This window comes from Magallana gigas, chromosome 1 (assembly GCF_963853765.1).
Source record: "Magallana gigas chromosome 1, xbMagGiga1.1, whole genome shotgun sequence".
Taxonomy (NCBI): domain Eukaryota; kingdom Metazoa; phylum Mollusca; class Bivalvia; order Ostreida; family Ostreidae; genus Magallana; species Magallana gigas.
Window position 1 is genome coordinate 70,623,175 of NC_088853.1, and position 27,617 is coordinate 70,650,791.

General features: G+C 35.5%; 1 protein-coding gene across 12 annotated transcripts in view; it reads left to right on the forward strand.

The window, feature by feature from the left end:
- The window catches only part of LOC105338723 (multiple epidermal growth factor-like domains protein 10), a 128,588-nt gene that overhangs the window by 88,906 nt on the left and 12,065 nt on the right, over positions 1 to 27,617 (forward strand). For all 12 annotated transcript variants that reach the window (XM_066072359.1, XM_066072396.1, XM_066072138.1 and 9 more), the window contains exons 8-11: positions 7,165 to 7,419; positions 18,104 to 18,232; positions 19,186 to 19,323; positions 19,440 to 19,571. In XM_066072359.1, coding sequence (XP_065928431.1) covers positions 7,165 to 7,419; positions 18,104 to 18,232; positions 19,186 to 19,323; positions 19,440 to 19,571 — 654 coding nt within the window. The remainder of the gene's footprint in view (positions 1 to 7,164; positions 7,420 to 18,103; positions 18,233 to 19,185; positions 19,324 to 19,439; positions 19,572 to 27,617) is intronic.

Here is a 27,617-nt window from a genome sequence, read left to right on the forward strand (position 1 = left end):
CCCGTATATAAACTATTGTTAAGGATCTTTTTGAGAACTGCTATACTTAACATGTGATATGACTATAAAATCATCCTGTTAGAAAAGGGACTAATGATTATAAACATAAGAATATCCAGGGGGAAAATGGATTTTATTTATACAGGATCTACATGTATTATTGTACATTGTCCAGATAATTTATATTATGACTCCATTAAGCTGATTTTATACCTATTGTTCTTCAGGTGAGCGATGTGGCCCATAGGCCTCTTGCTTATTTTAATTCCCGTATATTTATTCATTGTTTCTTGCATAAAAACAGTTCTCGCCAATTCGTAATCAGCCACCTGTTGACTTGTCGAGTGGTTAATGTTTGTGTAATAATTTCCGGTGATTCATGCACTTGTATCTTGTAGGACTTCTTAAGTTAATCAGCTTGTTCAAAATTTATCAATTAGGCCAAAAAAAATTAATCATTAGTTTCTCGGGCCAAAATTTTGAAATTTTGATGAGGCAGGCAGGTTTATTTTTTTTTTTTTTTTTTGTAAAGGACAAAATTTACAGTGGTGGTAACCCATATTTTATGATTTATTCATCAAGCTGATACATTGGCTAAGTTTAAATATTTCTTTTAATTTATTCTTTTTAGTTTAAACTGTCTCTGTTTCCTTTTCAAAGGTTAAGTTTTTGCAGATGAACAAACAATGGCAAATGGTGTGTGCCCCTGCTTCATTTTGCAGCCCATCTTTCCCCTCCACAGTAATTACACAAGTCTGAACTGAAATAGGGGACTTCTAATGGCATTTCACTAGCTGAATTTGCCATATAAAAATTTATCAAATAAAGCATTCTTATTAATCTTCATTGCCTTGAGTACAGAAATCAAGGAAAAGTAAATAAGTCATCAAAAAAATTTCAAACAATAGAATTGTCCTTTGTTCCTGCTACTAGGCAATATCACAGAGGCTTCAATTTCTGAAGATAACGGAAATTGCAGTGGTAGTGTTAACAGGGACCAACATGGGCAGATTTAGTTTATGGAGACTTCACTTCTGAAATTTTCCCTCACAGAAAGATAGGGAGAAGTTTGAGAAATTAGGTGGACTTCCATTCTTTGACAATGGCATAATACTAAAGATAATATTTGTATACACAGATTCAACCTTAATTTAAATTGGATTAGAAGCAAGTCAATTAAATATAAAAATAACTCCTAAAAATTAAAATCTTATCCAATTTTTTAAATTTAATTTATTAGGTGTATTCATACATTTTGTAGATGAAATGTTTCGAAATTGTGTTGGCTAAATGACAAATAAAACCAGTCTATGTGTTTCAGTGTATTTTGGAGGTATTAGTCCAACCCTTTGACCCAATTACAACCGTCATATGGTTGGATCTGTTTAACTTTAAAGACAACTGTAGACAAACGGTTTTATGATTATTTTAGCATTAACTTGGCAAAGTTGTTAACTATAATCACAAGTTACCAACCAATTATAATATCAGCATCTAAAGTTATAAACATCGGTTGTAATTTTCAGTGCACAGTAGCTAGGGACCTATGTGGTTGCATCAACCTTATTTATAGCCTAACCTCTAAAAATAAGACAGTCGCTAGTTATTAATCACAAAAGGGGTTAACTAAGGCTATGAAAATGTCTTTTGAATTAGATAATTATCATTTTATTGCATTAGGGGTTAACTTTCACGATCGTGAAATCAGAATACAGGGCAACTTTTACCTCACTTTCTGAGGAAATTCTGGCGAAGTTACCGACCACAAAGCGAGTACCTATATTTACATAAACTTGTGTTTAGCTCAGGAAGCCCCATAGGTTTGTCACTGGGTAGATGTGTCAGATAAAATAACGTTTTCACTGACACTGAGTGACAGAGACAAGCGTTTATTCTGAGCGTTTGTTTACATTGATTCCATAATATAGAAAACCGATAATGATAAGATATGAAAAATCCGGAAAAATAACGATAAAAAAGTTTGATGCGGCGACAATTTTACTGATGCGGCGGTGCCTGAGAAACAAATCATTAAGTTTTTTTTGCCTTACGATGATTTGTTTGAAAAGTATTCCCATCGTACGTATTCCGTTATGCAATTAGTGTTCTCCAAATAGAAAATAAAAATCTGCATCGTAATCACGATCAAGGAGGGCTAACATATTTCAGAAGAATTAAACATTTTGCAAGAAAAGACGATCAAGACTGCATTATACATGTATACTAAAATTAATTAGCAACAATGTTCTCCAAACCGGACGTTGCCTAATCCGACCGAATTTCTAAGAACCACCCTCTGCAAGATAAGAGAAGTTTTAATGTATAAGCAATACTACACTGTATGTACAATCTAATTGAAGTTAGACGTGTAAAACAAAACCTCACCTCTACGACACGCTAGATACACAATCTAACAAATTTCCGTACAGAGTCACATCAGAACAACCCATCGTAGTCTTTTTTTGTGTGACCTATTGCAATTGGTCTTCGTGCGTCGTGCGTTAACAATTTTACATTGTTAACTTCTTCTTGAAAACTACCCGGCCTTTCGTTACCATTTTTAGTGTGAAGCATCTTTCTGGTAAGAAGAATTTACATTGTCAAATTTATGGCTCTACCACCCCTGGGGTGCCACGGGCGGGGCTAAATAAGCAAAAAAACAAGCCAAATTTTCAAAAATCTTCTTCTCTTCTCCCACACATGAGAGGAAAAACCTCGTTGCATAGTTATGATGTCCATGACGCCCTCTACCAAAATTGTGAAATTTATGGCCCCTGGGTCAGGGGTTCTGGCTCTAGGGTGGGGTCAATATGGCCATATAGTAAAAATGTATTAAATCTTAGAAAATCTTTTTCTCTACTGCCATATATTTTTTAAAAACATGATTATGATCTCGATGAAGCCCTATACCTAAATACCTAAATTGTGAAATTCATGACCCCTTTGTTAGGTGTTCAAGCTCTAGGGTGGGGCAGATATGGCCATATAGTAAAAATGTTTTAAATCTTTAAAAATCTTCTTCTCTACTCCCACACATGTGAGCAAAAAACTAAATACATGGTTGTGATGTCCATGAGGGCCTCTACTAAAATTGTGAAATTCATGACCCCTTTATTAGGTGTTCAGGCTCTAGGGTGGGGTCCAATATGGCCATATAGTAATAATGTTTTAAATCTTAAAAAATCTTCTTCTCATCTCCCACACATGTGGGCAAAAAAATGAATACATGGTAATGAAATTAACAATCTCCTTTACCTAAATTGTGATATTCATGGCCCTTGGGTCAGGGGTTCAGGACATGAAGGGGGGGGGGGCGCAATTTGGCAATATAGTGTTAATGCATTTATTTTTAAAAAAAAAAATCGTCTCTATTCTCTCACATCTGTATAAAAAAAACTGACTAATAATTATGTTTACCAGGAAGTCTTCTACTGAATTTTTTATTTTCATGTACCCTCAAGGATGGGTTTGGACTCTAGGGCAGGGCCAAAATGGATGTATAGATGTTAATGCATATAACGTTAAAAAAATATCTTCTTTACACACACCTGAAAGGTAAACTGAATTCATGATTTTGTAGACAGATCTTTTAGTTTTTCACCAAAATTATAGGTTTCACAGTTCTTTTTGAAATGTGGTCGTCATTACAAATTTATAATTTTTCTACTCCAGTATGAAACCTAATTAATTTGATGCACATTTGAGACTCCATGACAAGTTTGTGTATAGGATATTTGCTACTCAGGTGACCGTTAATGCCAATTGGCCTGTTGTTTAATTACATCGGAATTGTGCAGTGTTTAACACTTTGGTAAAAGGCGATTTGATGTTGTTATAAAACCCTCCAAAAATATAAGACTGACACAAACCATGCAGTACCACAAAACAGTGGTGTAGAGACAGAAGTCAAAAGCACGTAACATATTTTTTTTTCAAAGTGTGTGTGTGTGTGTGTGTGGGGGGGGGGGGGGTGTTGCCTATACTTACTATAATACGATTTCACCGTTCATTAACAGAATTCAAATTTTTACATGCTTCTAAAAATGTAAGGGGGGGGGGTTAACTCCATGATAATTTAATGTTTTATATGTATTTCTGAAAAAAATGTTTGCTGCGAGAAAGAGTGGGAGGGTCGCCTCCCCCCCCCCCCCTAACTGCCCCATCCTACCCCGGATGTTACGAGTATATTATTGTATAAAAAATAGATGTTATTTTGTTAAAACCTTTCTCTCAAATCCACTAACCGCATTTCGTTTGTTGTGACATTACAGTGAGACAGTCGAAGCTGATTGTTTTTTTCACTTGTAATTATTTTAAGTACTGTTGATACTTGACTTATAAAACAGAAGAGAAATCAGAAAATACCATATTACTTGCGTAATTCAAAAACAGACATTTTGTAAATTGTAGGTATTTAAACTCGCTTGCGGAAAAATACGTTAAATGTAATGTCGGTACTAGGCAATAAAAATAGTCGTGCAAAAAGGATCAATACATAAATAAATATTTATCTTTTTCAGAATGAAGCACGTATGTGCATTCTTAATTATACTCTAAAATGCTGAAACATAGGCATCGAATTTAATCTTTTTTGTTCATGGGTTTTTGTTACATGTCTGTTTGTTAGCTCCCCGGCAGCTTAAATAACTAAGACGTTTGATTACATGTTTGTTACATGTTTGTTACATGTTAGCTCCCCGGCAGCTTAATAAACTAAGATGTATTTCAAGGTGGGAAGACATTTGATATTTGTTGGCTTTAAATATCCTTATATATCCTTAATTACCGAAGTGTACCTGGATATTCAAAATGTTTTTGTTCATTTTTGTTGATATTGTTAGGCATTTACAATTGTATAGATAGTTATTGATTTATTTTTTCCTGAAACAATTGAAAACGATTAAACAAAACAAAATTTGACGTTCGTGATTTCATGTCGTATTCGACAAGCAACGTCAAAATAGTGTTAACATGTCTTACTAAATTTGTCATAACATGCTTAAAAAACACAATATCTTGAATGTCTTTGTATATTTGCATTCAGGAACAGTTGGCTAATCCAAATTGACAAAAAATGTGAATTTCTGAAAATGTGATCGTAAGAGCCCTTTTCTCGTGACAGCAGTCATATATATTTGATTTTGTTGACATAATTAATTCGTGATCGCTAGAAACTATAACTAAATTGAGAACAAGATTTCCACGAACTTGTACGCGACATTCTTCATACTTCCGATCAGATAAGGTAACCATGGTAATGCTGTAAAACATGAAGAATTGATGTACATGTAACGTGGTGATCGACATTACACAGTTTACGTATTATACTTATTTCTATGTAAATACATTCTAAACATTGAAGATAAAAACAGAGATGCATGTACACAGATACAAAAACTTGGTTTTTTTTTTTAGTTTTACATTAATTTTCATCTTAACGTAACATATTATTGCAAACACCTTTTGTATGCAGTGATCATTGTACTTGTATTAAATACCAATGACGCCATCATGCCGTGCGTGAATTTGATCTAAGGTTATGGAACAACGACATGGTGTTATGTAAAGAAACCCTCAATGTATTGAACGAGGCACCTGTTATATATGTTAATGTAATTATATTTATTGTTCGCAGTCGATACATGTATATGTATTATTTGTTTATGACATTAATACTTCTTGATAATGAAGGCTGGATTAATCATTCTAAAAATCGTCAACATATGGGCGGCGATATGGATTAGTGACACATAATAAACTGTATATTAATAAAATAAGAGAGAATACTATGAGTTAGAATTAATAATTTTCCAAGGACAGTTAAAAACATAATAACGTTTAACACCACGCTGTGGTAAAGGTTTTCGATTCCAGCGTAGACGCGACAACCAACTCATTCATCAACTACAACACGGTACTAAGGAGGAATTTTGGTTAATAAGTGGTATCTTTTGAATATCAGCTAGATGCGTTGAACTCCTAGGGGCGGTTTTGTGGTCTATCTCTGGTTATCCCCTGTTAGTTGTGTTAGAATTAGGGCCCGACCCAAAATTCGATTTCCTTGTTTGTACGTGGCATTCACTCTTGACAGGGGCATATTAAAGGTATATTCCCACCAGGCACGTTGGGGGGTGGGGCATCCCAAGCAGGTTCCCTGGGTAACACCGGTGTATATTTCTCTGTGGGTTATAAATTACTTGTAGACTGTGACATTCACTGGCCAATAAATGTTATTAATATTTTATCTATAAATTTTCATTTAATTTATTTTCTGGTTATACTTGTGTTTGAGGCGTAGGCATAGATGGGATTATTTATGATAATTTAATAAAACAAAACTGCCATTCTTTTATGTTATTTCGAATCTTTGTAGGTTTTCTTTAAAATAAATATAACAGGTTTATTGATTATACGGGATATTACAAACTTAGAACATTTTTCTAAAATAAAAGTTTAGCATATATAAATTAATATATATTCAACATTAATATATACTAAGGCGATGGTAAGACTTAAAAGTTTTAACGATGCACATATTGAATATTTACATCTACCGGGTATGATTCCTATTATTTTTAACGGAACTTATAGTTTATTTAGAGCTCTAAAGAAATCTACACGCCCCGTTTATCAATAGGTTACAACTTATAGCGACCTATGAAAAGTCTCGGAATGCGCGAAATAATCATGATGGTGTCAGACTCAAATTCCCATAGGTGACGACTTGGCTGTAATACAGTTTCTTTTAGCTAACGTATTTATGTGAATTTACAGCAATTTAGTGATTTCGTTTTTTTTAACTTTAGACAAACAATTTATTTGTTAAGAGAAAGATGTAGATATAAACGATTATTGCAGACAAAAATTACATAACATACTTACGCTCGTTATGTATTTTTCTGCAATTTCCTGCATGAATCACCAAAGAAAGCATTTTATTGTTTCACTTAACACATGCAAACGTTTTGTTTATTCGACTGCTTATTGTTTTATTTACTTCATACACACAACTCCAAAAGAATTATATTACAATAATATTTTTTAGTATTTTTTCAGGGCGTGTTTCATCCTTTTGTAAAAATACCGACTCCTCAGAGCAATAACGATATTGTTTAATTAATCTAGCTTTTATCAATTCATCTTTGATCGTGATTCCTTTTGTAGACTTTTATCTTAGCTTGTCAGAGGAATTCCTTGGATTCTCGGTGTACGTCTCCAACACAACAGACAGACTACAGGGAACACTGTGTTACAAGGACGACAACTTTACACGGGACACCATACCTGCTGTCTTCACCACCACCTGTCCTGTACATGGACAGTACGTCATCTACTACAACGAGAGACTACCAGGAGTTACATACCCTTACGGGTACTCTACATATGTTTGCATTGGCCTCTGTGAAGTGGAGGTGTATGGTGAGTGTTCCTTATTTCTTGAATTCAACCTTGAATAATTATGCTCTTGGTGTACATTTGTCAATATAATTTCAATGCACATTTGGAGCAGCAATACTTAAGTATTGTTTTGATATGAATTTTAATGTTAAAGGGTACCTGCAGTCCAGCCGATGTAAAACACATGTCAAAGAGGTTATTTAGCAAAATTTAATGCAAAAAACCGCATCGAAATCGGTGGAAAAATAACGGAGTTACGCCGCTTTCAAAGTGGCTATTTTTACCTGCTTTGGGAAATCTAATCAAAACAAAACAAAATCAAGCGATAACGAGGCTTCAGCGGAAGTGACGTCACGAGATCAACAGGAGGGAAATTTCTTTACAAAGCTATACAAATTAAATTCGATTTTTCAGCAAAAATGATTGATATAAGTCTGATTTGTTAACGTATCTAGTTATTTTAAGTATTGTAGATTTAGAAATTTGTATCCATAATTATTTTATTACAAAAAGATTTCTTTTTAAAGGATTTTAAAATCTGCTACTCTCGTCACCTTTTCATCGATGAATACATTATCTTAAAACGCTTGCATGGGCAGATTTATGTTCATTATTTATTTTTTGATTACATGATATCCTTTCACACACGAGTGATCCGAGTCAATGACACAGGTAAACTAACGAAGCCACTGCTCCAGACACACGTGTATCCGGGGTATGTATACACAAGGTACACGAGTCTGGTGACCAAAGAAAGGGTTTCACACCTCTAGACTGGGAAATTGATTTGTGTATAATTAGCTACTCAATTGTTAAAGAAATAAAACAGAAAAATAAATTGTCATTTTTCTACATATTTTGTGTATTTATACGTAAAATGTGTTACACATTTGACTAAATTCATGAAGCAAACAATTTTCCGAATTCTGAATTTTTGTTCGACTAAATACGGGTTTAAACTCAAACAACAGTATATTAAGTCATCCAGGGTTGATAAGGAAATAAAACCACAGAAAAAAATGCTCATATATCGATAACACAATGCAAGAAAACGAACAGTTTTCATACGATATTCCTGTTTCTCAAACAGCGGCGTTGGCCCCGTGATGTCACAGTTCATTTCGCACTTAATAGGTTTGATTCAAAACTCGTTTAGGTGTGAAATCGGGTTTTCCCCAAAAATCTTGAAAACTACTTATGCGATCGCTGTAAAATGTTCAGGATGATGTTTCTACACATTGATATCCATTATATCAACCATTGACAGGCACTGCAGGTACCCTTTAATATACTAAGAAAAGAAAAACATTGAAACACGACCACGTCTAATTATCAGTTCATTATTAAATATTATTGAAATTCCATTTTTATTTGCTAAAGAATGCAAGATTGTTGTATCACTGATATAAACACAATAAGCTGCTTTTATCACATCCCTTGTATCATAATTATTTTTTCTTATCAGTATTATATATAACACACAGCTGCTTTACAATTTTTGTATTGTTGTTGGTGCATGTATAATTGAAGCGGCCAGCAGGAATACACATAACATCAACAACTTTGTGAATGGATGCACCGTCAGTTGATGCAAAGTTTTGAGCTGAATTAAATGAATTGAACGCAAAAAAATAGGTAATATGAAACGTCTGAATTAAACAGGTTTGGCACAATTATCCTTTTGAGGAATGATTACGCTAAACGAGAACTATTCTCCTTTTTAGTAATAAAAACATTCCTACAAATGCGGGATTTTTTTAAATATGTGCTAAATAAATAAAAAATCCCACTTAAGTAAACATAATGGCAAGAGAAATGCAATGTGGTGTAAACTTACTTTATACAACTGACCTTCATTGCCTAAAATTAGTCTTCCATTGCTGCAAACGAGTATAAGACTATTTTGAACTCCTGGATATCGTGAGTATTCTTGCATTGATCGTAAATTTTCCATTGATGGTTTGCTTTTTCTGCCTAAAACCCTCAACATTTCAGAGTTTGTATTCAATGAGTTGACCAAGTAAGAGCAATTTTAAAATAAATGCAGAAATTGTTGTTTATTTTGGATTAAATATTTTGATCTTGAGAAGACCATGGGAAATACGGAAGCTTGTACTAACAATGATTTTAATACACATCGTTAATTATCATTTTTTTTAAAGTGATATCAAACTATGTTTATGAACAAAAAACCTTAAATCCAAAAACCAAACATTGATGAAAGGAAATTATTGTTCCACATTTCAAATAAAATGAACAAAATATTAAACGAATAATTCTATGTACGACTAAACATTATTACGACTAAGTTAGCAAGGGACAGTTTCGAATAAAGTACAATATTTTTGTAAAATTGAGAGTTGCTGTACTTGAAGGCTTATGGGCGTTGCTAAAATTCATGAAATGATTTTTAATGATTATCATTAGTTAGAGAGGTGTCTCTTGTTGAAATTGATATGCAATATGTAGGCCCCTTATGTTAGGTACATGAGAATCAGAAGTAAAATGCGAAACCTGCGGCTATGACTGTTGTGCTGACTTTACACAGTGAAATTGATAGTTACAGACGGGAGGTAAAATAACACGAAAAGTAGGTGGATGGGACATTGAAAACTATACACCGGTAAGTTTGCGACATGTGATAGTGCAACATGCACGCGGTACGGAAGGTCAACCCTCTGCAGGGAATTAGCTGGGGGAGGTCTAAAAAGCTGAAAAATCATGAAAAATTAGCAAAATATGAAAGGGTCAATATCTCATAAAAACCAGTATGTAGAGAATTTTACAGGTTTTGATTAGTAATTTTCTTCAGAAATTGGTGATTGGCCTTATAAAGAGTGAATTAAAGGTATTTGTGCTGAATGGGAAATAAGGAAATTCTAGTTACGGAGTTCCGAAGACATGCATCCCTTGGCTACAATGAATTGTATAAAAAAACTGTCCCCCGCCACCTTCAAGACTACATGGTATTTTCATATTTCTCCTTTAAGTGTAATTTTGAGTGGATTTTGTACCATAAGTAATACATTTTGTGAAAATGGATGATTTTCTTGGCTTTAGATGTCATGTCATGATTTATTAGCTAAAATATTCAAGGGGAGTAACTCCCTCTTAAATGTGTAGAATGACCACCACTAGAGTAAATTGGCTTAGAGAGTAGGCATTTCCTATCCTGATGACAATTAATAGGCTTAAGTTAATTACTGAGATAAGAATAAATGCTTTAAAACATTTTTTATCAATTAAATCATTAAATTTATGAATTTGCAGCCATTTTGCTGTCTGATTTTATGAAATAACATTAATCCACCTGACTTATATCACCCAAGTTTTTTAAAACAGCATATTTTTATTTCAAATGAACTTTACATGTAGACAAATGCAGTTATCAAAGTAAACAATATGTCAAAAAACTCAAGTTTTTGCTCCTTCCTATCAAAAAATGGTATTTTAGATGTATTTACAGAATTGAAAAAGCCACCCCTTCTTTCCAATGGACTCCATTACCATTACATGTAGGATATGTAAATGTACATTTGACCTTGAAATAACATCTGCTATGGTAATTACTCTTGAAATGAACAAAAAACAACATATTTTTACCCTTTTATTGTATATATGCATCAAAATTGTAGAAAAACATGTAAAATTTGAACATTTTTCATGGAATTCTCATCCATCCCCAGGTACCCCGGTGTGTTTGAATTTCATTTTAATTAAACGCACACATCACACTTGTAGGTCTTACTAATTTAGCAAAGTTAAAAGAAGACTAGAAACCAGACTATATAAGATAACCACTAAATATGATTATAGGCTTAGTTTTTCATGAAAACAAGAAATCACATGTAGGGCGACATGACTTTTTGTAAATAAAAATGCTACAAATCATCCATTTACCAAAAAAGATCAATTTTAAATATCAGTGATGGTTGTTTTCAATTATGTGTAAGAAATGACTCAAGGAAACTGCCACAAGTTTCATAATATTAGGTTAAAGTGTTCAAACTAATGCTTCATGTGAAAATCAAGAGATAGGGGGAGAGTATACATGTAAAGGGCTTTCTAAGTGATGTGATGCTTTTATCATGATAATATCAAGCAGATGTATGTAGTATTGAATAAGGTTTCTTATTTAAGGAGGTAGAACAACAGTTGACCTCTAAAAGATTAGGTAAAGATGCTTTATTTATTGAGAGCCCTGTAAATCTGTGTTAAATAGAGGAAAGTGGAAATGGTGGGTTCACTTAAATGGCCATATTTTTCTTAAAACTCAATGGAACTGGCAAAATGTGGTGTACTTTTTTCAGAATAGCATAAGCTTTTTAATTTTAAGACAAGATGACTTTTCAGAGAATGTTAGTGTATGTTAAAGGTAGCAAGGGACAGTTTCGAATAAAGTACCCGTCAATATTTTTGTAAAATTGAGAGTTGCTGTACTTGAAGGCTTATGAGTGTTGCTAAAATTCATGAAATGATTTTTAATGATTATTATTAGTTAGGGTGTCTCTTGTTGAAATTGATATGCAATATGTAGGCCCCTTATGTTAGGTAAATGAGAATCAGAAGTAAAATGCGAAACTTGCGGCTATGACTGTTGTGCTGACTTTACACAGTGAAATTGATAGTTACAGACGGGAGGTAAAATAACACGAAAAGTAGGTGGATGGGACATTGAAAACTATACACCGGTAAGTTTGCGACATGTGATAGTGCAACATGCACGCGGTACGGAAGGTCAACCCTCTGCAGGGAATTAGCTGGGGGAGGTCTAAAAAGCTGAAAAATCATGAAAAATTGGCAAAATATGAAAAGGTCAAAATCTCATAAAAACCAGTATGTAGAGAATTTTACAGGTTTTGATTAGTAATTTTCTTCAGAAATTGGTGATTGGCCTTATAAAGAGTGAATTAAAGGTATTTGTGCTGAATGGGAACTGAGGAAATTCTAGTTACGGAGTTCCGAAGACATGCATCCCTTGGCTACAATGAATTGTATGAAAAAACTGTCCCCTGCCACCTAAACATTATTATCCATAGAGGTTAGGTGTCAGGAGATATTTTTTTTTTGGTCGAGGAAACGGGAGGCAGATAGTGCTCATATATGTGATCTAATTTTTCAGTGGATTTTTAAATCTGTTAAAATTGGTTTGCATGCAGGGGACACATGGTCCCGACTCTTAAGAATTTTTTAAACATTTTAGAACAAAACACGTACAACTTATAGCATATATAATAGCCAGGGTTGGTCTCAAAGCAACTGCCATAAACTACTATAGGATTGGACAATGTAAGAATTTTAGGTAGTAAAGGTTTAAATTTCTGAAAATCATCTTCGGGGAATGGGTAGAACCACATGGGGGTTATATGTTTTACATTATAATATATAAAGTAAGTCTTTAAAAAACTTCGTTCCAGAGTCTGATTAGCCAGTAAAGCTGAAACTTGTATTAAGGCATCCTCAAGTAGTATATATGGACGGTTGTAAAAATTACGACCACCGGAAAAGTTTGAATCTCAATCGGGGTCGAATTTGTACATTGAAATAGGTAAAGTAAATGTTGAAAAATCTTTTTCTCAGAAACTGATCAGCCAGGTAAGCGGAAACTTATGTGGAAGCATCCTCAGGTAGTGTAGATTCAATGTTTTGAAAATCATGTCCCAGAAAAGGGTGGGACCGTAATGGAAAGTTGACGTTTTGCAAGGAAATCTATGGAGAAATCTTTGTAAATCTTTTAAGAAACTAATCAGCCGGGAAAGCTTAAACTTTTGTGTAAGCATCCGCTGGTAGGGTAGGGTGGGGCCACAATGGGGGTTGCATTTCTATATAGGAATATGCAAACGAAAATACTGAAAAATCTTCTTTTCAGAAAGCAATGTGCTTAAAAAGTTTAAACTTTTATCGGAGCATCTTCAAGAGGGATTCAAGTTTTTTTTTAATCGTGATTCTTAGGGTAGGATAGGGTCAGAACATGCAGAGGGGAGAGGGACAAAAATTAACATGGAAATATATACAAAACTTTTTTTTTTCTCAGAAATCAATTAGCTTGAACAATTGAAATTTGTGTAAAAGCATCCTTAGGTAGGATAAATTCAAGTTTATTCAAATAATGATCCTTGTGGTAGGATGGGATCACAAGGTGTAGGGAGGAGGAGATCAACAATTTACATGGAAATATATACGGAGATAATCTTTAACATTTTCTTCTAAATCCATTTGCCTAGAAAAGCTGAAACTTTCAACCTCAGGTAATGTGGATTCGAGTTATGTAGGGCCATGTTGGGTATGTTATAATATAAGGTTTTAATTATATGCAAGTATTTTGGCAAATTGCTGATTCTCTGAACCTTTGAAATTGTTTAGATTTTAGCCCTCTGACGATTCCTGGTCCTTTCAGAGTTTAATGTAGGTTAATTTCCAATATATAAACAATTATATAGGATATTTAGAGAGCCCCAATGCTCAACAATAGATATGACTATAAAATCATCCTGTTAGAAAAAGGACTTGATTATATAGGGGTAATTGGATTTTTATTTATACAGGATCTACATGTATTATTGTACATTGTCCAGATACATATTTACATTTACACTACAGATACAGTTTGTATTATGAATCCATAAAGCTAATTAAGGTCTTCCGATTGCAACGTTGTAATGTTTCTTTTTATTATTCCCCCCCCCCCCTTTTTGTCTTGTGAATTTCTCAGAGATGTCTTGATGGATTTTTATAAAATTTTCAGGAATGGCTGAGAATAATAATATCTAGAGGATTTTATTTAAAAATTATCTAAATTCACTTCCGTTCGTCCGTTTCCTGTCCCGCGACATAAAGCTTGCCACCTCGAGATCTAAAAAACGGTAAAGACTTGAACATTCAAACTTTATGGGATGATAAACCTATAGCTGTAGATGTGTTTAAACACTTTTGTTTTGTTCGTCATAACTTCCGGTCGTCATCGGAAGCATTTCAAAAATAATTATTTTTACGCAATAAATATTTTGTCCATAGAATAAATATATAAGAATAAATCTATACATAGGAAATCTCTGCGATGTAATATCAACAAAAAAATTCTACTTCCTTTGAGATATCTCAATTATCTCAGGTAGCTTTTTTAAAACACATTTTGTACCCGCGAGATCTCAGAAACTATAAGCGATCAAGACACAAAACTTTCATGGATGATAGGCATTTGATTAAAGACGTGTTTAACTGGTTTCATTTTGTATTCCGTCACTTCCGGTTCATACCTGAAGAGTTCAGAAAATGGAATTGTTTATCAGTTTAACTGTTTTCCTTTGATATTTTTAGTTAGATAAATGAAAAATAATGTGCAAAAGGCAAGTATACATGAAATATTTAATAGAATTTACATTGAACACTTCCGTTTGTCCGTTTCCTGTTCCGAGACCAAAAACCTTGTTTTGACGAGATCGACTTGAACAACCAAACTTTGAGGGATGATTGACCTATGTATGTACATGTGTTAACACTATTATGTTTTATCCGGCGTAACTTCCGGTCGTCACAGGAAGTACACCCAATTTTGATTTTTTAAAAATATTTTGGTTATTAAGCATTGAAGTAACATTTTAGCTATAGAAATACAAAAGGTCATCTACACGTGGTAAAAAAAGTTCTACTTCCGGTGAGACATCTCAAATATCTCAGGTAGCCTTCTTTTTAAAAACAAAGTACCAACAAGATCTCAGAAACTGTGATAGATCAAGACACAAAACTTATATAGATAATGGACATTGATTAAACATGTGTTTAACGGGTTTTATTTGGTCGTACGTCACTTTTGGTTATTACTCGATGCGTTCAAAAGCAATAGAATTTTTTTTTAAACTTTTAACTTTTTTAAAAACATTTTACTCAATGTGATGATCAGTAACGTACGTAGGTAAATGTACTAAAATATCTACTTTCCATTTCTTAAATCACTTCCGTTTGTTCGTTTCCGGTCCCTAGATAAAAACCTTTTTTCAACGAGATATTATAACTAACAAAACTTGAACATCCAAACTTTGAGGAATGACAAAATGTACATATTATATCCATTTTCTGTTGACAAGAAAACTGGATTTTTGTGCAGATTAATATATAAGTAACGGAAGACCTTTTTGTTGCTATAGCAACAAGAGTCTAGTTTTTTTTTTACATATTGTTCCGCAGGTGAGCGATGTGATCTATAGGCCTTTTGTTTGTATTTTTGTCCTAGGGTATTCTTTTTCTTTCAAATATATGAAAACTTGTAAAAAAAAAAAAATACCAAACAATGAAATGAAAGAAAACAAACTTACATCGTGGTTTTATCAAAAGAAATTATCAATTTTTTTTTCTTAAAAAAATGTCACATAGTTGACTATATTCGCTTTAAAATAGTTTCCAATGAAACAGCACTTTTCAAATGGTAATATGTTTCTCTTAATGCTCTGTCAAAAAGATTTAACTTTTGAAATTCATAGCCGCCTAGAATAAATGAGGTACCTGTACTTTTAACGTAAGGTTTATGCATAGTATTAATATCGGAAGTCGATAGCATTTCAACTTATCAAAATTTTAAAAAATCACAATTTCTCAACTAATAAACGTTACATGTCAAAATACTATTGTGTAAAATAACAATTCAAAACAAAGTTATAATTTTGCACCCATGGCTGCGAAAAAAATGAAAGAATGCACAGCCACTCGAACTGTACTCGGTTCCTTTGATAAGGGGAGCATTATCATAGACCAGTTCGGGTGGTTGACTTGCAAGCTAAGGTTTACCCTTCCTATGTCCCCTGCCCCAAAGTACAACAATGACCCTGATTAAGTCGCATATAACCATTGTCAGCCCTGGGGCTTTCACAAAGATAAAACATCTGATAGCTCGGGTTGTTGATTTGGAAGTTTCACTTTCCTTTGTCCCTCAACTCCAGGGTACAAGAATAACCATGGTCAAGTCGCTTATCACCAGTGTCAGCCGTGAAGTTTCTAAATTAAAGCATCATCTGCTAGGTGCTTGTATCAGCCTAGTGGTTATCCTTTACCAATACATGAAGTCCCATCACAGCTTTGTCATATTGTTGGAGAAAGAGAAAAGGATAATAGTATACTACACTATTAATGGAGTCAAGTCCTGTCCTATGCTGCAGCAGGAGAAGACCTTAAAGGCAGTTCTTGATTCGGCCCTGCTTTGGACCCAGATGACTTGCCTCTCTATATGGCAACCGGGCCCAAGAACAAGTTAGTATTTTAAGTGAGAGAAGAGAGTGTCCAACAAGTATTTGACGGAATATAAAAACACGGGTTGTTCGGAGCGTAGATAGCCACTGCCTGACAACAGTGCACGTCAATCTGTTGCAGATAAACTACCGAGACGGACATTCCTACGCCTAGGGAGAGCAAGGATATTTACACTGTTCTCTTACTGACTCATTACATGTATAAAGTTACTAGATTAAAAAAACCCACCCAACATGGCTTGCATTAATAAACCAAGAGTTTTGCCATCCCGTTACCGTTTAAGACGCAAAAGGAAACATGGTAGGCAAGTGTGCGATGCAGGAGGCCAGTTTCGCTGATATTATTTTTCGAAGGTGGGCCTAAGACCTGTAAAAAGGAGAAGTTACACAAGTAACCAGTAATCACGTGCAACATGAGCGGCCCAATGAGGAGCCACATTCAGAGACCCGATGCCCGGAAATCGTTTGCATGGACAAAATTATAATTGTGGTAGGGTGGGAACATGGTTGTCACTGCTGACCAGCTGCAAATAACAAAAACAGCCTTAAGACTGCGGTGAATGATATACAAGTTCATGCAGAAGTACGCAAGAAACCAGTAGCCACATTCAGAGACCTGATGCCCGGAAAACGTTGGCATAGATTAACTGATAATTGTGGTAGGATGGGAACATGAAAAAATGACTATACTTTAAAAGGTTAATCCTTTCTTTCATTGGATTCAAATATAAAAGACAAGGGGTGGGGGGGGGGGGGCGAATATGTTGAAGATATATATCTTAAGTATGAACTAAAAATCAAATTATGAAAGGTATAGGGTTTTTTTACGCCCTCTTTTTTATTTGAATATCAAGGAGTGATCAACATTTGTGTAGCGATACTTTTTACCATAAAGTGTCAAAGGTGATTTTGAAAATATATATATATATATATATATATATATATATATATATATATAAAGCACAGAGACATTCACTTTTGTTGGAGCTCCACCTTCCGCCCCGACCGAGGCTTGAACTCACGACCTCTGGAACCCATTCTCGTAGCAGTGAGCGGCCACCGCGCTCCCCACTCGGCTATCTAGTCAAGACAAAATCTTGCTTTCGATAACGAACGGAACCTAGCGCGCTGGCCATGCACTACACAGTCGCTTGAGATACAGGTGGAATACAGTTAAACGACAATTTGAGAGGATCGGAACGATACACATTGCATAGATACAAACATATATAACAAGCACAAACATTGCAATAACTCTCAAACTAACATGTACCTGCCCATAGTAAATGATATAGATATATATAAAGCACAGAGAAATTCACTTTTGTTGGAGCTCCACCTTCCGCCCCGACCGAGGCTTGAACTCACGACCTCTGGAATTTATATATATATATATATATTCTTTTTAAATAAATAAGGAAAGTGTACAATCTGTTTTAAGTGCTGGTTGTTTTTACTTTTTACAGGATGTCCTGGAGGGTTTTACGGGGCAAACTGTTCTAACGCCTGCCCAGACACCAACTGTTACTGTCACTTAGAAACGGGCACCTGTCAGGGTTGCACACCTGGGTTCCAAGGTTACCTGTGTAAATCAGGTAACGACTGTTCAATTGTACACTTAAAAATGTGTACTAAGCATGAATACCACTGTAAGACCGTAGTGTAACTCATTGACAATGTTTTACAATTCTTTAATATTGCCTAATTTTTACCTGAAATGGTAATTGTATAGATAAACGAACACCATTTCTAAAAACCAAGAAATACGGGATTGTGTATGTGTATGATTTTGCTTCATAATCTAAAACCACCAACAAATCTTCAGTAATCTGCTTATGCTCTATCTTAAAGGTAAAGATAAGTGACGTTTCTCTCTGTGCAATGGTTTACTGTTCGTCGGATTTCAAATAATTATTAACAAAATTGATGCCAATCGATCACTTCATATTCCAAGCGCAGGTCTCTAAAAAAATTGTTAAAATTTGCAATGTTACGACTGAGTATCAAAACCAGTGACCTAAAAAACGACTTTGAAACAAAATTGATTTGTACTGCCAGATGAATAAACAAATACGATGCCTTTAAATCAAACAAAAACTGATACTTTATTTTAAAACAACAGGCACAAAACAAGGTATAAGAGAAAATTTGATAAATTAGTCATTCTTATGTTGCATGTACATCTGTATTTTAGATAATACAATTTCCATAGAGATAATGTGCTCATGTTTCTTTGGGTTTAACAATAAGTATTTAAATGCACAATTTTATTCATCGTGTTTCATTAATAACGAACAAAAAAGATCACTTTTAACTTATTCGTGTTGCCATTCAGAAAAAAAAAACCTTTCTGACGTTGTTGCACACTCATTTGATTTGGTGTACGTTGATAACAAAATCAGCATCATACATGTGTACATTTGTTTAAGGTATCACCGATACATGAACTGTGCATTGATGTTGTTTTGTAAACATTGTTTTTAAATAATCATTTCACTGTATTGACCAATGTCTAATGTTAAAGTAAGCATTGCATTTTTTTCAATAGCGTGTAGTCGAGGATATTATGGTGCTGAGTGTCAACAAGAATGTGGATACTGCCGTGACTTAACTCAGTGCGTCCACACTAACGGGTCATGTTTGACTGGGTGTGAAGCTGGTTATCATGGAGTAACATGTAAAGCACGTGAGTAATAAAAAAGAAATTAAAATCAACTTTAATTACATATTAGTTAAAGAATTGTAAACATTTATTAGGCATGTTACTAGTTTTTTTAATTCATACGTTATCTATTATTTCAGCTTGCCTATACGGATTCTTTGGACCAGATTGTGCTGACAGATGTAACGACACCTGTGGTGGTTGTAACAGATTCAATGGTTCTTGTGATACTGGGTGTAACCCCGGATGGCAGGGATATGAGTGTCAAGATGGTAATCAGAAATATGCACCGACATTGTGCTCATTTGTATGGAGGGTAATCGTGTTCAAAAATCAAGACGTTTAAACTTGTAAATCCGAATATGCAATCGTGTTGATGTGTGAGCCTGAGCATGAATATGTGTAATTCTGATCGTGTAACCTATAAAACTCGGGCATAATCACGTGTAAGATTTGACTCAGTTCCTTCGCATGATGCACATTTTGCAACTTTATTGTTTACATTAGTTGATTAAACCTTCAACTTTGCACTCTTTCAATTCGTAGTTTCTGCGTTTGTAACTTCAGGCTCGGCAATAGCACATCTGACATGATACAAATTGACAAATGTAAAGTCTACAAGTTTGTCGAATTTTGACATGACCTTATATAGCAACTGCCTTGCTGCGGGAAAAGGCATGCCGTAACCGCCGGACCGGAATGAACGAAAAATAAACATAATATTCAGCTAAACTGTTGCAATAAGCTTTTAATGAATGACACCTTTTCTATCGAAAACACCGGTATTATTTTTAGAAAAAAAATTGAGGTATGATTGAAACTGGACCAAACAGGAAGAGGTTCATGTAGAAAAAAAATTGTTGCCGATGTGACGAATGCGCTAATTTCCGTAATATAATTCTCATGGTATTATAAAAGGAAATGCCTAATATCTTATATCTCAAAAAAAAAAATTGACATGTTATTTAAACTGGAATATAAGTAAATGCGTACTCTTTTCTAGAAATGAGACGGATCAAGATATTTCCTAAGGGGGTAAATATATTATGAGCAGCATGGCATTCGAAGACCGCCGTGAGGTCCCATGTAACTCCATTGCTTCTGAATTGCTTCTAAGAATTTTGAGAATGAATTTTTAACCGGGTTTCCGATTATTGAAATAGTAAAGAATTGCAGACGGGCGAGTGGCTGTCAAAAAGGTACCCTTATTGTACCGATAACACCTCGAACAGTTTTGAAGATAGGACGTTGTTTTTTTGCAGATCATTTATACATATATATAGAAGTATGCAAATTGCTAGGATTTTGATTTCTGATAATTTATAAAAATATCAGCTGTTGAACTTTTGGGCAAAAACATTGCATATAGAGTACCCCATTTTTACTCTTGTTATTTTTCTGAATTAGTTAGAATGAACGACCTGCAAGGATTTGGTAATTTTTCGCGGATAATATATGTTACTTTACATGTATTCATACTTTTTGTTGTTGTGTAAGTGAAAGATAAATAATAACAAAAATCTTCAATAATAATTAAAAAAAAACTAGCGCATATTTTTTGTGCGCCGTAAATTGAAGTTTAACTATGTGAGGCACTGTAGCTCAAAGATCGTCCATCAGTATTTTTAGACAGGGAGCTACGTATACAGACCTGCAGCTAGTTCACAAGTGGCTGTAAAGTTGTATTATACTAGCTCTCCAGAAAATTTTTATCAGCCAACTTCACAAAGTGAGTCTGTATTGAACCGACATTCAGGACGTCTTACTCAATCCCGTAATAAAAATAAAATGATTTTTAAAAAATGTCAATTTTTACCTGCATGATAGGCTTTTTTCCCTATATATTGCCGACAATGCAAAGAAACATTTCTTAATATAATTTATACACATTTTAATTTCACGACAGTTAACCTTATCTTTGGATATTTTATTCATTTTTTTTAAAGAGGGTGTCGCTTCTTATGTCTCATATTACCGGGTAATCACAATCTCAAAACCAATGTCTTTAAATAGTTTGTTTTTCTTATCGATTACTTTGCAACTCAGCTGACGGACCCCGTGTAATTTTTCGCGTGGGGGGGGGGGGGGGTCTTGTCACAACTTTGTGGTAGCGATAAGGATGCATTTCGAGATATTTTCTTTATTCAGCCGAAGCCTATACTTTAACAATTTGTTTCATGTACTTTAATAACAGTGGCGTCGGAAGCAAATTGAAAGGGGGGGGGGGGCTAAACTAATCATGAAAAATATTGACAAGAATTCCATTAATCATGAAAATTCTAATCCGTGGGGGAGGGTATACCAATAACTCCAATCTTACCTGCCCAATTTCTCCCCCCCCCCCAAAATCATAAAATTCCTAATCCATGGTGGTGGTGGGGGGGGGGGGGATGCTAGTATACCTACTATGACTCTAATTTTCAATATCACTTTTAATATTTCATTCTCTTTAAGGTCTTTTAAGGAACAATTTTGTTTGTTGCGAGGAAAAGTAGGGGGGGTGTTGAATCCTCCCTGTTGCTATGTTCCTAATGGTTAGGTCTAACTTGGCAAAAAAGTGGGGGGGGGGGGGAGCTTAGCCCCCCCCCCCCCCCAGCCCCCACCCCCCTAACCCCCCCCCTCCCGGTTCAGACGCCTATGAATACAAATGCGTATATATCTTTATACACGTGTATTCAAACAAAGTCATTAAATGTAATGTTTTTCAGTTCTAAGAGGATATCTGAAGCCGATCGAATTCTTTACTCGCATCTTTTATACATTCTCTTGATAAAATGTACACCAATCTCATAATTTAATTTTCCGAAAAATAATACTCTATGAAATGTTGTTATCCAGAGATACTATGATTATAGGCTTACCTAATATTTTTTTAGCTCACCTGAGCTGAAAGCTCAAGTGAGCTATTCTGATCACATTTTGTCTGTCGTCCGTCTGTCTGTCCGTCTGTCCGTCCGTCCGTCCGTCTGTCTGTAAACTTTTCACATTTTCAACATCTTCTCAGGATACCACTGGGCCAATTTCAACCAAACTTGGCACAAAGCATCCTTAGCCTCAGGGGATTTAAATTTGTGAAAATTAAGGATCACGCCCTTTTGCAAAGGGAGATAATTAGGAATTTATGAAAATTTTCGAGAAATTTTCAAAATCTTCTTCTCATGAACCATAAAACCGGGAAAGCTGAAACTTGTGTAGAAGCATCATCAGGTAGAGTTAATTCTAATTTGTGAAAATCATGACCCCCGGGGGTAGGGTGGGGCCACAATGGGGTGTCGAAGTTTTACATAGGAATATATAAAGTAAATCTTTGAAAATCTTCTTCTCATGAACCATAAGACCAGGAAAGCTGAAACTTGTTTGGAAGCATCCTCAGGTAGTGTAGATTCTAATTTGTGAAAATCATGACCCCTGAGGGTAGGGTGGGGCCACAATGGGGGGTGGAAATTTAACATAGGAATATATAGAGTAAATCTTTGAAAATTTTCTTCTCATGAACCATAAGACCAGGAAAGCTGAAACTTGTTTGGAAGCATCCTCAGGTAGTGTAGATTCTAATTTGTGAAAATCATGACCCCTGAGGGTAGGGTGGGGCCACAATGGGGGGTCGAAGTTTAACATAGGAATATATAGAGTAAATCTGTAAAAATCTTCTTCTCATGAACCATAAGACCGGGAAAGCTGAAACTTGTCTGGAAGCATCCTCAGGTAGTGTAGATTCAAAGTTGTGAAAATCATGACCCCCGGGGGTAGGATGGGGCCACAATGGGGGGTCGAAGTTTTACATAGGAATATACAGAGTAAATCTTTAAAAATCTTCTTCTCATGAACCATAAGACCAGGAAAGCTGAAACTTGTGTGGAAGCATCCTCAGATAGTGTAAATTCTAATTTGTGAAAATCATGACCCCCGGGGGAAGGGTGGGGCCACAATGGGGGGTCAAAGTTTAACAAAGGAATATATAGAGTAAATCTTTGAAAATCTTCTTCTCAAAAACTAATCAGCCAGTAAAGCTGAAACTTGTGTGGAAGCATCCTCAGGTAGTGTAGATTCAAAGTTGTGAAAATCATGACCCCCGGGGGTAGGATGGGGCCACAATGGGGGTCGAAGTTTTACATAGGAATATACAGAGTAAACCTTTAAAAATCTTCTACTCATGAACCATAAGACCAGGAAAGCTGAAACTTGTGTGGAAGCATCCTCAGATAGTGTAGATTCTAATTTGTGAAAATCATGACCCCCGGGGGTAGGGTGGGGCCACAATGGGGTGTCGAAGTTTAACATAGGAATATATAGAGTAAATCTTTAAAAATCGTCCTCTCATGAACCATAAGACCAGGAAAGCTGAAACTTGTTTGGAAGCATCCTCAGGTAGTGTAGATTCTAATTTGTGAAAATCATGACCCCTGAGGGTAGGGTGGGGCCACAATGGGGGGTGGAAATTTAACATAGGAATATATAGAGTAAATCTTTGAAAATTTTCTTCTCATGAACCATAAGACCAGGAAAGCTGAAACTTATGTGGAAGCATCCTCAGGTAGTGTAGATTCAAAGTTGTGAAAATCATGACCCCCGGGGGTAGGGTGGGGCCACAATTGGGGGTCGAAATTTAAAATAGGAATATATAAAATAAATCTTTAAAAATCTTCTTCTCAAAAACTAATCACCCAAGAAAGCTGAAACTTGTGTGGAAGCATTCTCAGTTAGTGTAAATTCATAGTTGTGAAAATCATGATCCCCGGGGGGAGGGTGGGGCCACAATGGGGGATCGAAGTTTTACATAGGAATATATAGAGTAAATCTTTGAAAATCTTCTTCTCAGAAACTAATCAGCCAGTAAAGCTGAAACTTGTGTGGAAGGATTTTCAGGTAGTGTAGATTCAAAGTTGTCAAAATCATGACCCCTGGGGGAAGGGTGGGGCCACAATGGGGGGTCAAAGTTTAACAAAGGAATATATAGAGTAAATCTTTGAAAATCTTCTTCTCAAAAACTAATCAGCCAGTAAAGCTGAAACTTGTGTGGAAGCATCCTCAGGTAGTGTAGATTCAAAGTTGTGAAAATCATGACCCCCGGGGGTAGGATGGGGCCACAATGGGGGTCGAAGTTTTACATAGGAATATACAGAGTAAACCTTTAAAAATCTTCTACTCATGAACCATAAGACCAGGAAAGCTGAAACTTGTGTGGAAGCATCCTCAGATAGTGTAGATTCTAATTTGTGAAAATCATGACCCCCGGGGGTAGGGTGGGGCCACAATGGGGTGTCGAAGTTTAACATAGGAATATATAGAGTAAATCTTTAAAAATCGTCCTCTCATGAACCATAAGACCAGGAAAGCTGAAACTTGTGTGGAAGCATCCTCAGGTAGTGTAGATTCACAGTTGTGAAAACCTTTACCCCCGGGGGTAGGATGGGGCCACAATGGGGGGTTGAAGTTTTACATAGGAATATACAGAGTAAATCTTTAAAAATCTTCTTCTCATGAACCATAAGACCAGGAAAGCTGAAACTTATGTGGAAGCATCCTCAGGTAGTGTAGATTCAAAGTTGTGAAAATCATGACCCCCGGGGGTAGGGTGGGGCCACAATTGGGGGTCGAAATTTAAAATAGGAATATATAAAATAAATCTTTAAAAATCTTCTTCTCAAAAACTAATCACCCAAGAAAGCTGAAACTTGTGTGGAAGCATTCTCAGTTAGTGTAAATTCATAGTTGTGAAAATCATGATCCCCGGGGGGAGGGTGGGGCCACAATGGGGGATCGAAGTTTTACATAGGAATATATAGAGTAAATCTTTGAAAATCTTCTTCTCAGAAACTAATCAGCCAGTAAAGCTGAAACTTGTGTGGAAGGATTTTCAGGTAGTGTAGATTCAAAGTTGTCAAAATCATGACCCCTGGGGGTAGGGTGGGGCCACAATGGGGTGTCGAAGTTTAACATAGGAATATATAAAGTAAATCTTTAAAAATCTTCTTCTCAGAAACTAATCAGCCAGTAAAGCTGACACTTGTGTGGAAGCATCATCATGTAGTGTAGATTCAAAGTTGTGAAAATCATGACCCCCGGGGGTAGGATGGGGCCACAATGGGGGTCGAAGTTTTACATAGGAATATACAGAGTAAACCTTTATAAATCTTCTACTCATGAACCATAAGACCAGGAAAGCTGAAACTTGTGTGGAAGCATCCTCAGATAGTGTAGATTCTAATTTGTGAAAATCATGACCCCAGGGGGTAGGGTGGGGCCACAATGGGGTGTCGAAGTTTAACATAGGAATATATAAAGTAAATCTTTAAAAATCTTCTACTCATGAACCATAAGACCAGGAAAGCTGAAACTTGTGTGGAAGCATCCTCAGATAGTGTAGATTCTAATTTGTGAAAATCATGACCCCCGAGGGTAGGGTGGGGCCACAATAGGGGGTCGAAATTTAACATAGGAATATATAGAGTAAATCTTTAAAAATCGTCTTCTCATGAACCATAAGACCAGGAAAGCTGAAACTTGTGTGGAAGCATCCTCAGTTAGTGTAAATTCACAGTTGTGAAAATCTTTACCCCCGGGGGTAGGATGGGGCCACAATGGGGGGTTGAAGTTTTACATAGGAATATACAGAGTAAATCTTTAAAAATCTTCTTCTCATGAACCATAAGACCAGGAAAGCTGAAACTTATGTGGAAGCATCTTCAGGTAGTGTAGATTCAATGTTGTGAAAATCATGACCCCCGGGGGTAGGGTGGGGCCACAATTGGGGGTCGAAATTTAAAATAGGAATATATAAAATAAATCTTTAAAAATCTTCTTCTCAGAAACTAATCAGCCAGTAAAATTGAAACTTGTGTGGAAGCATCCTCAGGTAGTATAGATTTAAAGTTGTGAAAATCATGATCCCCGGGGGTAGTGTGGGGCCACAATGGGGTGTCGAAGTTTAACATAGGAATATATAAAGTAAATCTTTAAAAATCTTCTTCTCAAAAACTAATCACCCAGGAAAGCTGAAACTTGTGTGGAAGCATTCTCAGTTAGTGTAAATTCATAGTTGTGAAAATCATGATCACCGGGGGTAGGGTGGGGCCACAATGGGGGATCGAAGTTTTACATAGGAATATATAGAGTAAATCTTTAAAAATCTTCTTCTCAGAAACTAATCAGCCAGTAAAGCTGAAACTTGTGTGGAAGCATCCTCAGGTAGTGTAGATTCAAAGTTGTCAAAATCATGACCCCTGGGGGTAGGGTGGGGCCACAATGGGGTGTCGAAGTTTAACATAGGAATATATAAAGTAAATCTTTAAAAATCTTCTTCTCAGAAACTAATCAGCCAGTAAAGCTGACACTTGTGTGGAAGCATCATCAGGTAGTGTAGATTCACAGTTGTGAAAATCATGATCCCCAGGGGTAGGGTGGGGCCACAATGGGGGGGGGGGTCAAAGTTTAACAAAGGAATATATAGAGTAAATCTTTAAAAATCTTCTTCTCAGAAACTAATCAGCCAGATGATTCTTTATAATTGTTAAGACTTTGGCCCCAGGACAATTCTTAGGCCTCACAAGAAGGTTCAGAGTTTATGTACGTTTATATCCCATATATAAACAAGTGTTAAGGATCTTTTTGAGAACTGCAATACTCAACATATGATATGACTATAAAATCATCCTGTTAGAGAAGGGACTAATGATAATAAACATAAGAATATCCAGGGGAAAAATGGATTTTATTTATACATGATCAACATGTATTATTGTATATTGTCCAGATAGTTTGTATTATGACTCCATTAAGCTGATTTTATCATACCTATTGTTCCTCAGAAGAGCGATGTGGCCCATGGGCCTCTTGTTTATTTATTCCGTCCCTATTCCGGCGATTACGGCATGCCTTTACCTGCAGCTAGCCTTTTTCTATCAGTGGCGTCACTGTTTCCATATAAGGTCATGTCAAAATTCGACAAACTTGTAGACTTTACATTTGTCAATTTGTATCATGTCAGATGTGCTATTGCCGAGCCTGAAATTACAAATGCAGAAACTACGGATTGACAGTGTGCAAAGGTTTAATTAACTAATGTAAACAATAAAGTTGCAAAATGTGCATCATGCGAAGGAACTGAGTCAAATTTTACACGTGTTTATGCCTGAGTTTTATGGGTTACACGATCAGCATTACACATATTCATGCTCAGGCTCACACATCAACACGATTGCATATTCGGATTTACAAGTTTACATGTCTGGATTTTTAAACACGATTACCCTCCATACATTTGTACTGATTACTGACAAAAAAAAGTATTTGGCATAAAATAATGTATAGGTTGCAAA